This window comes from Erythrolamprus reginae, chromosome 5 (genome assembly GCF_031021105.1).
Source record: "Erythrolamprus reginae isolate rEryReg1 chromosome 5, rEryReg1.hap1, whole genome shotgun sequence".
Classification (NCBI taxonomy): Eukaryota; Metazoa; Chordata; class Lepidosauria; order Squamata; family Dipsadidae; genus Erythrolamprus; species Erythrolamprus reginae.
Genome location: NC_091954.1, coordinates 91713304 through 91725582, shown reverse-complemented (window position 1 = coordinate 91725582; position 12279 = coordinate 91713304). Strand labels below are relative to the sequence as shown.

Below are 12279 nucleotides of genomic sequence, written 5' to 3'. Positions count from 1 at the left end.
AATATAGGGAAATATTTATTCACCCAGAGGGTCGTTGGTTTATGGAAATCACTTCCAGAAGAGGTTGTGACAGCTGTCAGCCTGGATAGCTTCAAGGCAGGATTAGACAGGTTCATGGATGCCAAAAGTATTGGTGGTTATTATTGCATAATATTTACCCTCCATTTCAGTCTACGTTGCAAACCTACTCGTAAAAAACATAAAATCCTTCTGGCTTTGAGCTCAACTTCTAGTCAGTTTAGAACTGTTTAGCCATTGCTTTCTTAAATGTCCTTAATATTTTCATCCAGGATTTAAAAAATAAAATTTTGAAATTTAACAAACCATATTCTCTATGCTTTGTCCATAGGTTTGGGAAAATGAAGTTGAAAGTGATATATTCTCTCATAGCAATAGGCATCACCATCCTTATTATCCTAATCTTGAGTTTCCGAAATAGAGGAGAAAAACCCACAGAATGTAAGGACTCTTCAGAGACCAAAGGGCAAGAGGAAGGTGGGCAGGATGCTGGCAGCCAAGTATTTCAAGATTTAACCCCAGAAGAAATAATGCAAGTAAAGAGGTATTTACATTCCAACCTGGGAGTGACACTGGTTGATACACGTCAAGCCAAGCCATCAGACAACTGCATTTATTCAATTACCTTGCAGCTTCCTCCCAAAGCACAAGTATTACAATTCTTAGATCATCAAGGATCTAGACCAGCACGGAAAGCTCTGGTTGTGGTCCATTTTGGAAACCAGCTGGACCCCAATGTTACAGAATTTGTGGTGGGTCCACTTCCAGAACTAACATATCATGAAGATATCACAGTACAAAAATATGGACGGAAACTGCCTTATTCTCAAAGATTTGTTTTGGCAAATGAGTATCATGAAATCAATGAATTATTAAAGAACGAATATTGGAAGGCTCAAGATTTCATGCAAAAAGTTCTAAATTACAATGGAAGCAATCTTCAATATAGCTATCAAATGCCACTAGGGCTAAAATCAGGAGAACGCAAAACATGGTTGGGCCATTTCCAGAATGTGAGTGGCTATTCTTTGCGTCATGTTGGATTAGAGGTTCAAGTGGATCATAGTAGCTTGCAAATTTCTGAGTGGAAGGTAATAAATGTATTCTATAATGGACAATACTTTGAAGATATGGAGGACCTCGAGAGACAATTCAATATGGGAAAGGTTAGAGTAGACAAGGTTAAAGAAGCCCCTCTTGATGGGGGCTACTCTTCACTGAAGCAGAGGGTGCCACCAACAGATCCAGGCCCTTTGCAGTATGAACCTCGTGGACCACGGTATAGGATTCACAATAATCATGTCACTTTTTTGAGTTGGAGTTTTGCATTTGGAATTGATGCAGTCATGGGTCCACGTATCTTTGACGTCAGGTTTAATGGAGAAAGAATAATCTATGAGTTAAGTCTGCAAGAAGCAAGTTCTATCTATGGCTCCAACAGTCCTACTTGCATGACCACCAGATACATGGATGCCAGCTTTGGACTTGGATCCCACATCTTTTCACTCACACCGGGAATAGATTGTCCTTATTTATCCAGTTATTTAGACTTGCACTTTTTTTATGATAGTTCATTACCTGTTAGCCATAAAAAGGCTATCTGCATTTTTGAGCAGAATGCTGAGTTACCCATACGACGACATTATGAAAGCATCCAGTCTCCCTTTTATGGAGGGCTGGCAGATTCAAATCTGGTGTTTCGGACTATAACTACATCTGGCAACTATGACTATTCCTGGGATTTTATTTTCCACCAAAATGGAGCTGTTGGTGTTCGAGTCCATGCCAGTGGGTACATGCAAACTTCATTTTACTTTGGTGATGCTGAAGACTTTGGCAATAGAGTCCAAGAATGGGTGTTTGGAACAATTCATACCCATAATATTCATTTCAAGGTGGATTTGGATATTGGTGGTAAGTAGAAAAAATGTTACTAACTTTCAGGTTAATTATAGGGTTTTTTTGTCTCAATTTTCTTTCCCAAAGGCCACGATTCATTCGGGGTGCCATTGCTGCATGCACCGAGAGAAGCTGCAGCGCGGGAGAGCAGAGAGCAGGCCACGTGGCCGGAGCTCGGGCAGGCCATTGTTGGTGTTGGTCCCAGCTGCCGCTCTAGGCCCCACAGCAAGATTCGGCTGCTGTGCATATGCAGCAGCTGAAATCTCACACGGACGTCCTTCTGGCAGCAAAGAGATTTTGGCAAAAATTGCCAATTCCTTTGCTTCCGTGCATTTGCAGAAGCAAAAAACCTAGTAATTTTTACTGGAATCGCACCAGTTTATTCGGAACAGCTTTCATCTTGCAATGATATCATTCATATATACATATACATATACATATACATATACATATACGTATACGTATACGTATACGTATACGTATACGTATACGTATACGTATACACATACATATACATACATACATATATATGATATAATAATAATAATAATAATAATAATAATAATAATAATAATAATAATTTATTAGACTTGTATGCCGCCCCTCTCCGAAGACTTGGATATCATTGCAAGATGGTAATATTTGCTATATATGTTAGTATAATAATTCCATATATATTTTGGGGACTGTGTATTGATTTGGTCAAGTCTTTTTAAAACAACGCTGACAAAAATAATACAAAAATGTTTGTGTAATCCTAATCTTCCAACTTCAACCATACTATTCTTTTTTCATAATCATTTATCATTTTTCCCATTACTTCATTTAAACATAACATTTCTTTGCACCATGAATTTGTTATCTATTAAATTACTATTATTTAATATTTTAAGAATTACTCATTTTTCCACCATAACTTCAATATTCCAAATGTGTAGTATTACTAATAATGTCAAATATTAACAATATTTAATCAATCCTTGTAGTGTATTTCAAAATCCCCACAATTTCTAATCCTTAATATTTTAAATTCACAACATACTTTAACACACTATTATTATTAATAATACAATTAAATTACCTAATCCTAAATTTATATCTACTAATCTTAACTTATTTTAATTGTGGTAACTTATATTATCTATCTATCTATCTATCTATCTATCTATCTATCTATCTATATCTATATCTGTATCTGTATTTGTATCTATCTAATTCTATATCTATATCTATATCCATATCTAATTCTATATCTATATCTGTATATATATATATACTACTATTTTCCCTATATGTATTTTCACATTTTACTAATATATTTAATCAATCCCATCATTATACCTCCAAACCCCCTAAATTTATGATCTTTAAAATTCTTAATAATTAATAATATACAGCCTCATAGTTTTCCAATTATACGTATATCTTCCCAATTGTCCAAATTTTAAAGTCTTATTTAACTTTCCTTCTTTTTTCTTCTGATGCCCTCCTTTTTTATCTTGTTAGAATGTTCTGTTGAATAACATTAATAGTCCAAATCCAAGTTAATCAGATCCATAATCTAATAGCCAATTTTAATAAAGTTTAGTTATTTTCAAACTAGTTCCTTTAAAAAATATTCAAAAGGGAAAACAACCCATCATTAAATATTCTCAAATTATTCAAGTTGTCTTCTACCAGTAGAATCAAGGTCACCAGATTTTATTACTTCTATTCTGTGTATTAGACTTTGCATGTATTGGGTTGACTTTCATTGAGTATGCTGTAGCTATAGTGCTGTAGTACTCTTCTTCTTCCAGTAGATGGCTCTCTTATTCCCAAAGCCAATGTTAAACACTCTGTCAAAAACAGCTGATTACCCAATAAATCCAGGTGGTTTAAAAATACAAATAAACAAGACAGTTTCTCAAAAAAAAAATCACCTTTCAAATTGTTTACATTTCTTTCAGGCTTTCTGTGTTTTAAAACTTCATCTCTTGATTTCCAATGCCCCCCCTAATGTATTTTCTTGGGCTTGGGAGTTTTCTTTTAAAATTCTTGAACTTAAATCAGGTCTTTAGAGTAAAAGTTGGTAATTATCTCACCCAGTTTCAAAGCTCTGCCCACAAACCATTCCAACACAAATCTTGTGCTCCTGGTTGTCCCACCTTTGTAACTGCCAAAAATGGCCATTGGCACTACTGTTGTTCAGAAGGACTTGCTTCAGACCTAACAAGGACATTGGGAATTCCTCATGGCCAGCAAAGCCCCTCTCCTTCCTTCACTGACCCTTCAAGGCAAGTACGACCCCATAGGGTCTGCTGACAGTGATTACTGGTTGGATTTTGTGGAATTTGGCAGAGACCACTATTTTTCAATCATTCTCACCGCTACATCAACCAGATATGCAATGATATCTGTAACATCATAAAACATCCAGACATACCTATGCTGGGTACTTGGGAAAGACAAAATAGGTAGACAAAAATGCCAAATGCAATCTGAAACATTTATTTATTTATTAGATTTGTATGCCGCCCCTCTCCGTAGACTCGGGGCGGCTCACAACAATAACAATAACAATGTAGGAACAAATCTAATAATTTAAAAACACTAAAAACCCCATTATTAAAAGCAAACAAACGCACAAACATTCCATGTATAAACTGTATAGGCCCGGGGGAGATGTGTCAGTTCCCCCATGCCTGACGGCAGAGATGGGTCTTAAGAACTTTACGAAAGGCAAGGAGGGTGGGGGCAGTTCTAATCTCTGGGGGGAGCTGGATCCAGAGGGTCAGGGCCGCCACAGAGAAGGCTCTTCTCCTGGGTCCCGCCAAACGACATTGTTTAGTCGACGGGACCCGGAAAAGGCCAACTCTGTGGGACCTAACCGGTCGCTGGGATTCGTGCGGCAGAAGGCGGTCCTGGAGGTATTCCGGTCCGATGCCACCTGGCTGACTATGTGACAAACTACAATAATAACAACATAATGATCCTGAATGAAATTCTAGGCAAGGTTCCTTCTAAAGTAGAGATGATGAATGTGCAGAAAAATCCTCTTTGCTAATATATAAAGGCATTGTCATGGAAAGGTGTGAGATTGTGTTACCTAACTTGCAAACCAGAGGTGGGCTGCAAAGGTGGAACAGTGACGTATGCTTACCCACGTGGCTCTGAGTGCTAGCAGAGTCCAGCGCAATTATGCTACTGCACCTGAGCAAGTAGCGAAATCACGCACGGACACGTAGATATGCCACAGGTGCACCTGCGTGTCCATGTGTGATTTTGCTACCTGCCCAGGTGCAGTAGCATAATTGTTCTGGACTCCGCTAGCACTCAGAGCCACAGGGGCGAGCATACGTCACCATTCCACCTTAGCGGCCCACCTCTGTTGCAAATATATGTATATTTAAAAGATGGGAATCTAATATGTTCCCACTTTGTTTCAAGTACATATTAGCAAATAAATAAAGGCTATAACCACAGATAATGATTCGTTCTAATAAATTATTACTTGAAATATTTCAGTTTTGCTAAATCTTTAATTCAGTTTTATCATTTTTATATTTTTTGTTTATTAAAATTTGCACTGCTTTTTTACACTGACAAATTTATTAAGTCTGGAAAATTAATTATGCATACACATAACAATTTCATCCCTTTGTCAGCAAACAATTTTATTTTAAGAAACTGAAAATGCAACAAGAATGTTTTCAATCTGTTTTCAATTTTCATTCCTCAATCTGAGTATTGCATTGGCAGCTCTGTGTTAGCAAAAACTTCAGAAGAGAAGGATTTAGGGGTAGTGATTTCTGACAGTCTCAAAATGGGTGAGCAGTGTGGTCGGGCGGTAGGAAAAGCAAGTAGGATGCTTGGCTGCATAGCTAGAGGTATAACAAGCAGGAAGAGGGAGATTGTGATCACCTTATATAGAGCACTGGTGAGACCACATTTGGAGTACTGTGTTCAGTTCTGGAGACCTCACCTACAAAAAGATATTGACAAAATTGAACGGGTCCAAAGACGGGCTACAAGAATGGTGGAAGGTCTTAAGTATAAAACGTATCAGGAAAGACTTAATGAACTCAATCTGTATAGTCTGGAGGACAGAAGGAAAAGGGGGGACATGATCGAAACATTTAAATATGTTAAAGGGTTAAATAAGGTTCAGGAGGGAAGTGTTTTTAATAGGAAAGTGAACACAAGAACAAGGGGACACAATCTGAAGTTAGTTGGGGGAAAGATCAAAGGCAACATGAGAAAATATTATTTTACTGAAAGAGTAGTAGATCCTAGGAACAAACTTCCAGCAGACGTGCTTGGTAAATCCACAGTAACTGAATTTAAACATGCCGGGATAAACATATATCCATCCTAAGATAAAATACAGAAATAGTATAAGGGCAGACTAGATGGACCATGAGGTCTTTTTCTGCCGTCAGTCTTCTATGTTTCTATTTATCAACAGCTATTCAAAGTACTGATTGTTCTACTTGTTTTCTTTCTGAGGTGTGAAAAATACCCTGGTTGGCAATGACATGGATTTTGAGACCTTGCAGGCTCCTTGGAGCCCAGAAAATAAGATCCATCGAATGAAAATGGTTAGGGAAGTTCTGGACACTGAGAACAAGGCAGCATTCCGTCTCCATGATGATATGCCCAGATACATTTATTTTGCATCCAACTCCACCAATAAGTGGGGCCATGATCAAGGCTATCGGATCCAGATGGTCAGCTTTTCTGGAGACCATTTGCCAGAGTCGGATCCAATGGAGTTAGGCATAAGCTGGGGTCGGTAAGTGACTGACTTCTAAAAATAAAAGTAAAATGAATTCATCCATGTCTTTTGGTTTCAGCATCTTGAAGATAGGTAGGAATTACCAATTTTAATCTTAAAGAAATCTATATTACCATCTCTCTGTTTTCATTAGCCAATTGTAGATGATGTGATACAGGATTTCATTATCGCAGGACATTCTCACACCTGATCGGTAGAAGGTGGAGTGATCCTACCCAGCTGCCAGCCTGTACTGTGATTGGACTATGTGATTGAAAGTATTTCTACTTTCTCCACAGTAGATGGAGCTAGCCTATAAGAATGGGAAAAGACACTGCCCTTAGCCAATCAGGACTGAGTCTGAAAGAGTATAAATAGCACCTCTGTGCCTCAGTTCCCCCTCTTTTGACTCAGTCTTGAGCCAAGGACACATGTTATTCTTCACTGAAGACTTCTCCATCCTGATATTTTATCTGAATTTGGCATTTGTGAGTTTCCTGTTCGAGCCCCACAAGTGCACTGCAATCGTACGTGGGTTGAAGGCAGACCAGATCACCAGCCCAGCTGTTGCTCGCCCCTCCTGCTGAAGGTCCTGTTTTCCTGTCATCTTATAAACCGATATTCCAGCTAAGAAGGGAGTGGGGACTGGTTCTTCGTACATCTAAAGGACAAGGGCTATCCCATTTGCTGGTTGGGGCCTGTGTCCCGAGAGCCAACAAGGCCACCTGGCAAGTCTCCCAAAGGCACTGATTGAGGGTCCACCTACTGCTGCTCCAGCCCTTCTGACTACAATTTAACCTTATCTAACTTGTTGATTGGGTGGACTGCCGAGTGTACAAAAAAATTCAAAATGCACACCCTACAATCAATCCTGGCAAGTGTTACGAAGGGAGATCTGCTTACATCCATTGATCTTTCAGAGACTTACCTCCATATTCCCATTTGGCCACCCCTTCACCAATACTTGCATTTTTGTTATGCAGGGGTACGTTATGAATAATGGGCCCTGAAAGAGTAATAGATGTTTGGAACAAACTTCCAGCAGATGTGTGGTAAATCCACAGTAACCGAATTTAAACATGCCTGGGATAAACACAGGGATGGGCAGCAGGCAGGGCGGGTGGAACGCAGTTCCACTGGTGAAAATTAAGATGAATGTGCAGCTCCAGATGATTGACGGCTGTCACTTCCTGGATTTCTCCTCTTGTCTCGGCTCTCCTTTTTCCACCTGCTGCTGCTGCGTCTGCACTCCTTGCTTTTTTCCTCTTTCCTCCTTCCTGGCCTCGGACGAGCTTCCCTCTCTCCTGCCTGGGTCCCCAACAGCCTCACATTGCCCCCTCCTGCCTGAGGTGCAAGCAGAAAGCGTGGGTGGAAGCAGTGCTGGCAGCATTTATGCTTCTGGCAGCACCCGTTCGCCTAGCTACCCAGCCTGAGGTGGGGGGATGATCCAGAAAGGAGAGTGCAGGAAACGCAAAGCAAATTGTCACCCCAGCAAGTGACACTGGTAAGGTTGTAAATCGAGGACTTAACAGTTCACTTGAACAATGATGATCGTTCAAGCCATTCCCACCTGATCACATGGCCGGCAAGCCACTCCTACCCAGACATATGACCATTAAGACACACCCACAAAATAAGCTACACCCACAGTGTGGCAGTAAATATTTTGGTTGCCCATTACTGGATAAACATATAACCATCCTAAGATAAAATACAGGAAATAATATAAGTGCAGACTCGATGGACCATGAGGTCTTTTTCTTCCGTCAATCTTCTATGTTTCTATAATCTTTGTTAATATAATCCAAACCTTGCTATAAATTTTCACAATTGCACGCCTGTCCCTAATTTGAGATGCTGATTATAAAATATTATTTCATAATGAATTATAACAAAAAGTTTATTTATATTGGGCAGTCACGGAATAGAAACCTGACATTGCATTGCCCTTCAAGACTTATTCCTGGAACCATAAACTCTTATGACGTTTAGGAAGAAACATAATAATTAATAAACCTCAACCTCTGCAACTCTTCTTGTTTTGCCTTATAAGTTATAAGCTGGCTGTTACCAAGAGGAAGGAAAATGAACCTTTCAGCACCTCTATCTACAATCAGGTTGACCCATGGAATCCTCCTGTGGTCTTTGCTGATTTCATAAACAATGAGAGCATTGTCAATGAGGTAAGTGAAGATGAACCCCACCTAGCACTGAAGTACCTTGCAGGTTTGTTTATTTATTTATTTTATTTATTTTGTCACGTAAGTATTGGTAGTATACATAGATATAACGCTGTTTATATTATTATTATTTTATTATTATTATTATTTATTAGATTTGTATGCCGCCCCTTTCCGTGGACTCGGGGCGGCTCACAATACAGTAAAACAATTCATAACAAATCTAATAATATACAATTTAAAATTTAAAATAGTTAAAAAAACCCATTTTTAAGCAGACATACCTACAAACATACCATACATAAATTGTATAGGCCCGGGAGAGATATCTCAATTCCCCCATGCCTGACGACAAAGGTAGGTTTTGAGGAGTTTACGAAAGGCAAGGAGGGTAGGGGCAGTTCTAATCTCTGGGGGGAGCTGGTTCCAGAGAGTCGGGGCCGTCACAGAGAAGGCTCTTCCCCTGGGGCCCGCCAACCGACATTGTTTAGTTGACGGGACCCGGAGAAGGCCAACTCTGTGGGACCTAATCGGTCGCTGGGATTCGTGCAGCAGAAGGCGGTCTCGGAGATATTCTGGTCCGATGCCATGAAGGGCTTTATAGGTCATAACCAACACTTAGTACACATGAGATGGGTACTAATAAGAGAGAAACATTAGGACAGAGACAGCAGGCATACTGGTGCACTTATGCATGCCCCTTACTGACCTCTTAAGAATTGGTTTTAAGGTTTTTTTTAGTTGTTTAGTTTTGGATTGTTACATGCTGTTTTTTTATCACTGTTGTTAGCCGCCCCGAGTCTGCGGAGAGGGGCGGCATACAAATCAAATCAAATAAATAAATAAATAAATAAATAAATAAATAAATAAATGAATGAATGAATGAATGAATGAATAATAAATAAATAAATTAAATAAATTAAATAAATTAAATAAATTAAATAAATTAAATAAATAAATAAATAAATAAATAAATAAATAAATAAATAAATAAATAAATAAATAAATAAATGCCCACCTGTGACTGGGGCAATTGGGGTAATGGGCCTGCTGATAAATTTAAATTTACACTTCAGACTTAATTGGGGCTCGTAACGTATAGCCCGGCATAACAGAGGACAACTTACATTTTCCTGTACAGGCCTCAGTTTTCCTGTTTGCATTCTTGTTAGCTGACCTTGGAATGAGATGTGACCTCGGAAAATACACTAAGCCAAACTTGTATGCATGGGATTTATACCTTACTGTTTGCATTTGTTTTTAATGGCTTTTTAATAACATGATTGATAAAATTTTGCAGAATGGATAAAAGGTCTTTGCTAATAATTTTATACTCTCAGTTTTCCATTAGTACATATCCCAAATTCTGAGTAAGCAAGCATCAAATTATGCTGTCAGAGTATCCCAGATTTTACTACATCTGCTGCTTTAATTAATAAACTTGGTTTCTCTGAATATGCTTCTCTGTCGTTTTTTAATTAGTAGATGTTGTATCTAAGATATCACAATGATATTGCCCCTTTTTCTTTCATAGGATCTGGTTGCCTGGATTAATGCTGGTTTTCTCCATATTCCACATGCTGAGGATGTGCCCAACACTGTAACCCTTGGGAATGTGGTCGGTTTCTTCTTGAGACCATACAATTATTTTGATGATGACCCTTCCATGTATTCTCCAGACAGCGTTTATATCAACCACCTGCAGGACCCCACTTCCTGTGAGGTCAACCAACTTGCATGTTTGCCAAAAATAGCTTCATGTTTGCCCATTTTACCTCCTTTCACTTATGAGGGTTTTCAGAACAGGACAATTTTCTAATACCTTCTTTTTGATAGGTGACTTGGAAATTGGAAATAAAAAATAAATGTATATTATAGGTGTCAATACTGAGGAGTTACATTCCTCACTAGTATTTTACAATGTTCCTTTCCTCTCCTCTCTTCTTCTTCTGCAACATTAATGAATATTTTTGCTGGATTATTAGATAAGATCACTATGTCCAGGAAAGGGTGGTAGCATGGAATTCTCTGCAAATATTTTCTTTTATTATTTGTGGGAATATATCTGTTGAACTTGTATTTTGTAACTGGTTGTTTGGCTTTTTCTTTTTAAATTTAAAAACATGTTATTGTTAAAATGTATAAATGTGAACATTTGAAACAAATATAGAACAAGGAAAAGAATATATGCAGAGTGAACGAAAATCTTAGTTATAATATACAGATGGGATAATGAGAAAATACGGGCTTGAAAGGACTGAAATATATATAGAGAAAACTTTATAATTCTAAGGGGAAATTTTATAAAATAATGTAACTTTGGTTTTTGTCTCAAATGAATCAATTTATGTTGGAAATAGGAATGTAAGATAAAAATAAGAGAAGATCTGGTGGCAGAAATATCTGATGGGGCGGTTGGGACACGCCGGCAGAACACTTGATAATGTTTCTCTTTTTAATTTTAAAAATGTTTAGTAGATAAAATAATTCATGTTTTTGAACATTGTAAAACTGAGTTTTAAATGAAATTGTTTATAAATGATAAACATGTTATTGCTGAAATGTATAAACGAGAACATTTAAAACAAATGTAGAAGAAGGAAAACAATGTATGCAGAGTGGGCTGAAATCTGAAATCTTGATTATAATATACAGATGGGATAATGAGAAAATATGGGGTTGAAAGGACTGAAATTTATATATCTGGTCCATTATAATTCTAAGGGGATTTTAAAATAAAATAATGTAACTTTGGTTTGTTTCACCAGAGACATTGTCTAGAATGTTTGGATTTATCTTGGAAATTTGGTGGACTTGCAAAAAAAATCCAGAAAGTTTTCAATTCAGATAGATATGGATTTTAAAGATTAACATACAATTGAAACCAGAGGATTTGAGAGGAAATTGATAAGAAAAATTGTTGGAAAAAAGTCATGGAACATTTGCAGCAAGATTATTCAACCTGCAAAGAAGGAAAGATTCAGTCTCTCGTAATGGAGGAATGATTGGTGAAGATGATTGAACTTGCAGAAAAAGACCAAACTGATTTCTGTGATTAGAGAAAATATCCACATTAGGTGGTGACTGGAATTATAGACCTTTTGCATGAAACAGGAAAAAATTGAACATCTCCTCTACAAAATGACTGCAAGCATGATTTGGGATTTTGATGATTAGACAAAGTATTTTATAGAAAAAAGTGAATAAAATTGCAATCATAAATTAAGAAATAACATTGTACCTGCAACCGTTTAGAGTTTACAAGATCAGAAGCTACTAATTGAATCTTTTCTTTCTTTTCTGTTTTCCTTTTAGTTTTTATTCCTTATCCTTTTAGCTTTTAGCTTTGTCTTCCATCTTTCTTCTTTTCAAAAAAATTGATTTTATTAGTTTTATCTCTTGTTTAAAAGTATGTATACAAGAATG

The 12279-nt window shown here is 37.6% G+C and overlaps 1 protein-coding gene across 1 annotated transcript; it reads left to right on the top strand.

Annotated features, from left to right (window-relative positions):
- Positions 1 to 359: 359 nt before the first annotated feature.
- LOC139168511 (amine oxidase [copper-containing] 3-like) lies at positions 360 to 10672 on the top strand. The gene is made up of 4 exons (XM_070754126.1): positions 360 to 1932; positions 6406 to 6691; positions 8727 to 8856; positions 10388 to 10672. Exons 1-4 carry the CDS (start codon positions 360 to 362, stop codon positions 10670 to 10672), a joined length of 2274 nt encoding a protein of 757 aa, XP_070610227.1.
- The last annotated feature ends 1607 nt before the right edge of the window (positions 10673 to 12279 follow it).

Bases quoted from the DNA above. Each gene is read 5' to 3' on its own strand.
- LOC139168511 (XM_070754126.1), top strand. From the start codon at position 360: ATGAAGTTGAAAGTGATATATTCTCTCATAGCAATAGGCATCACCATC. The intron at 6,692-8,726 runs GTAAGTGACTGA...TTGCCTTATAAG, and splicing joins TTAGGCATAAGCTGGGGTCG to TTATAAGCTGGCTGTTACCA. The intron at 8,857-10,387 runs GTAAGTGAAGAT...TTTCTTTCATAG, and splicing joins ATGAGAGCATTGTCAATGAG to GATCTGGTTGCCTGGATTAA.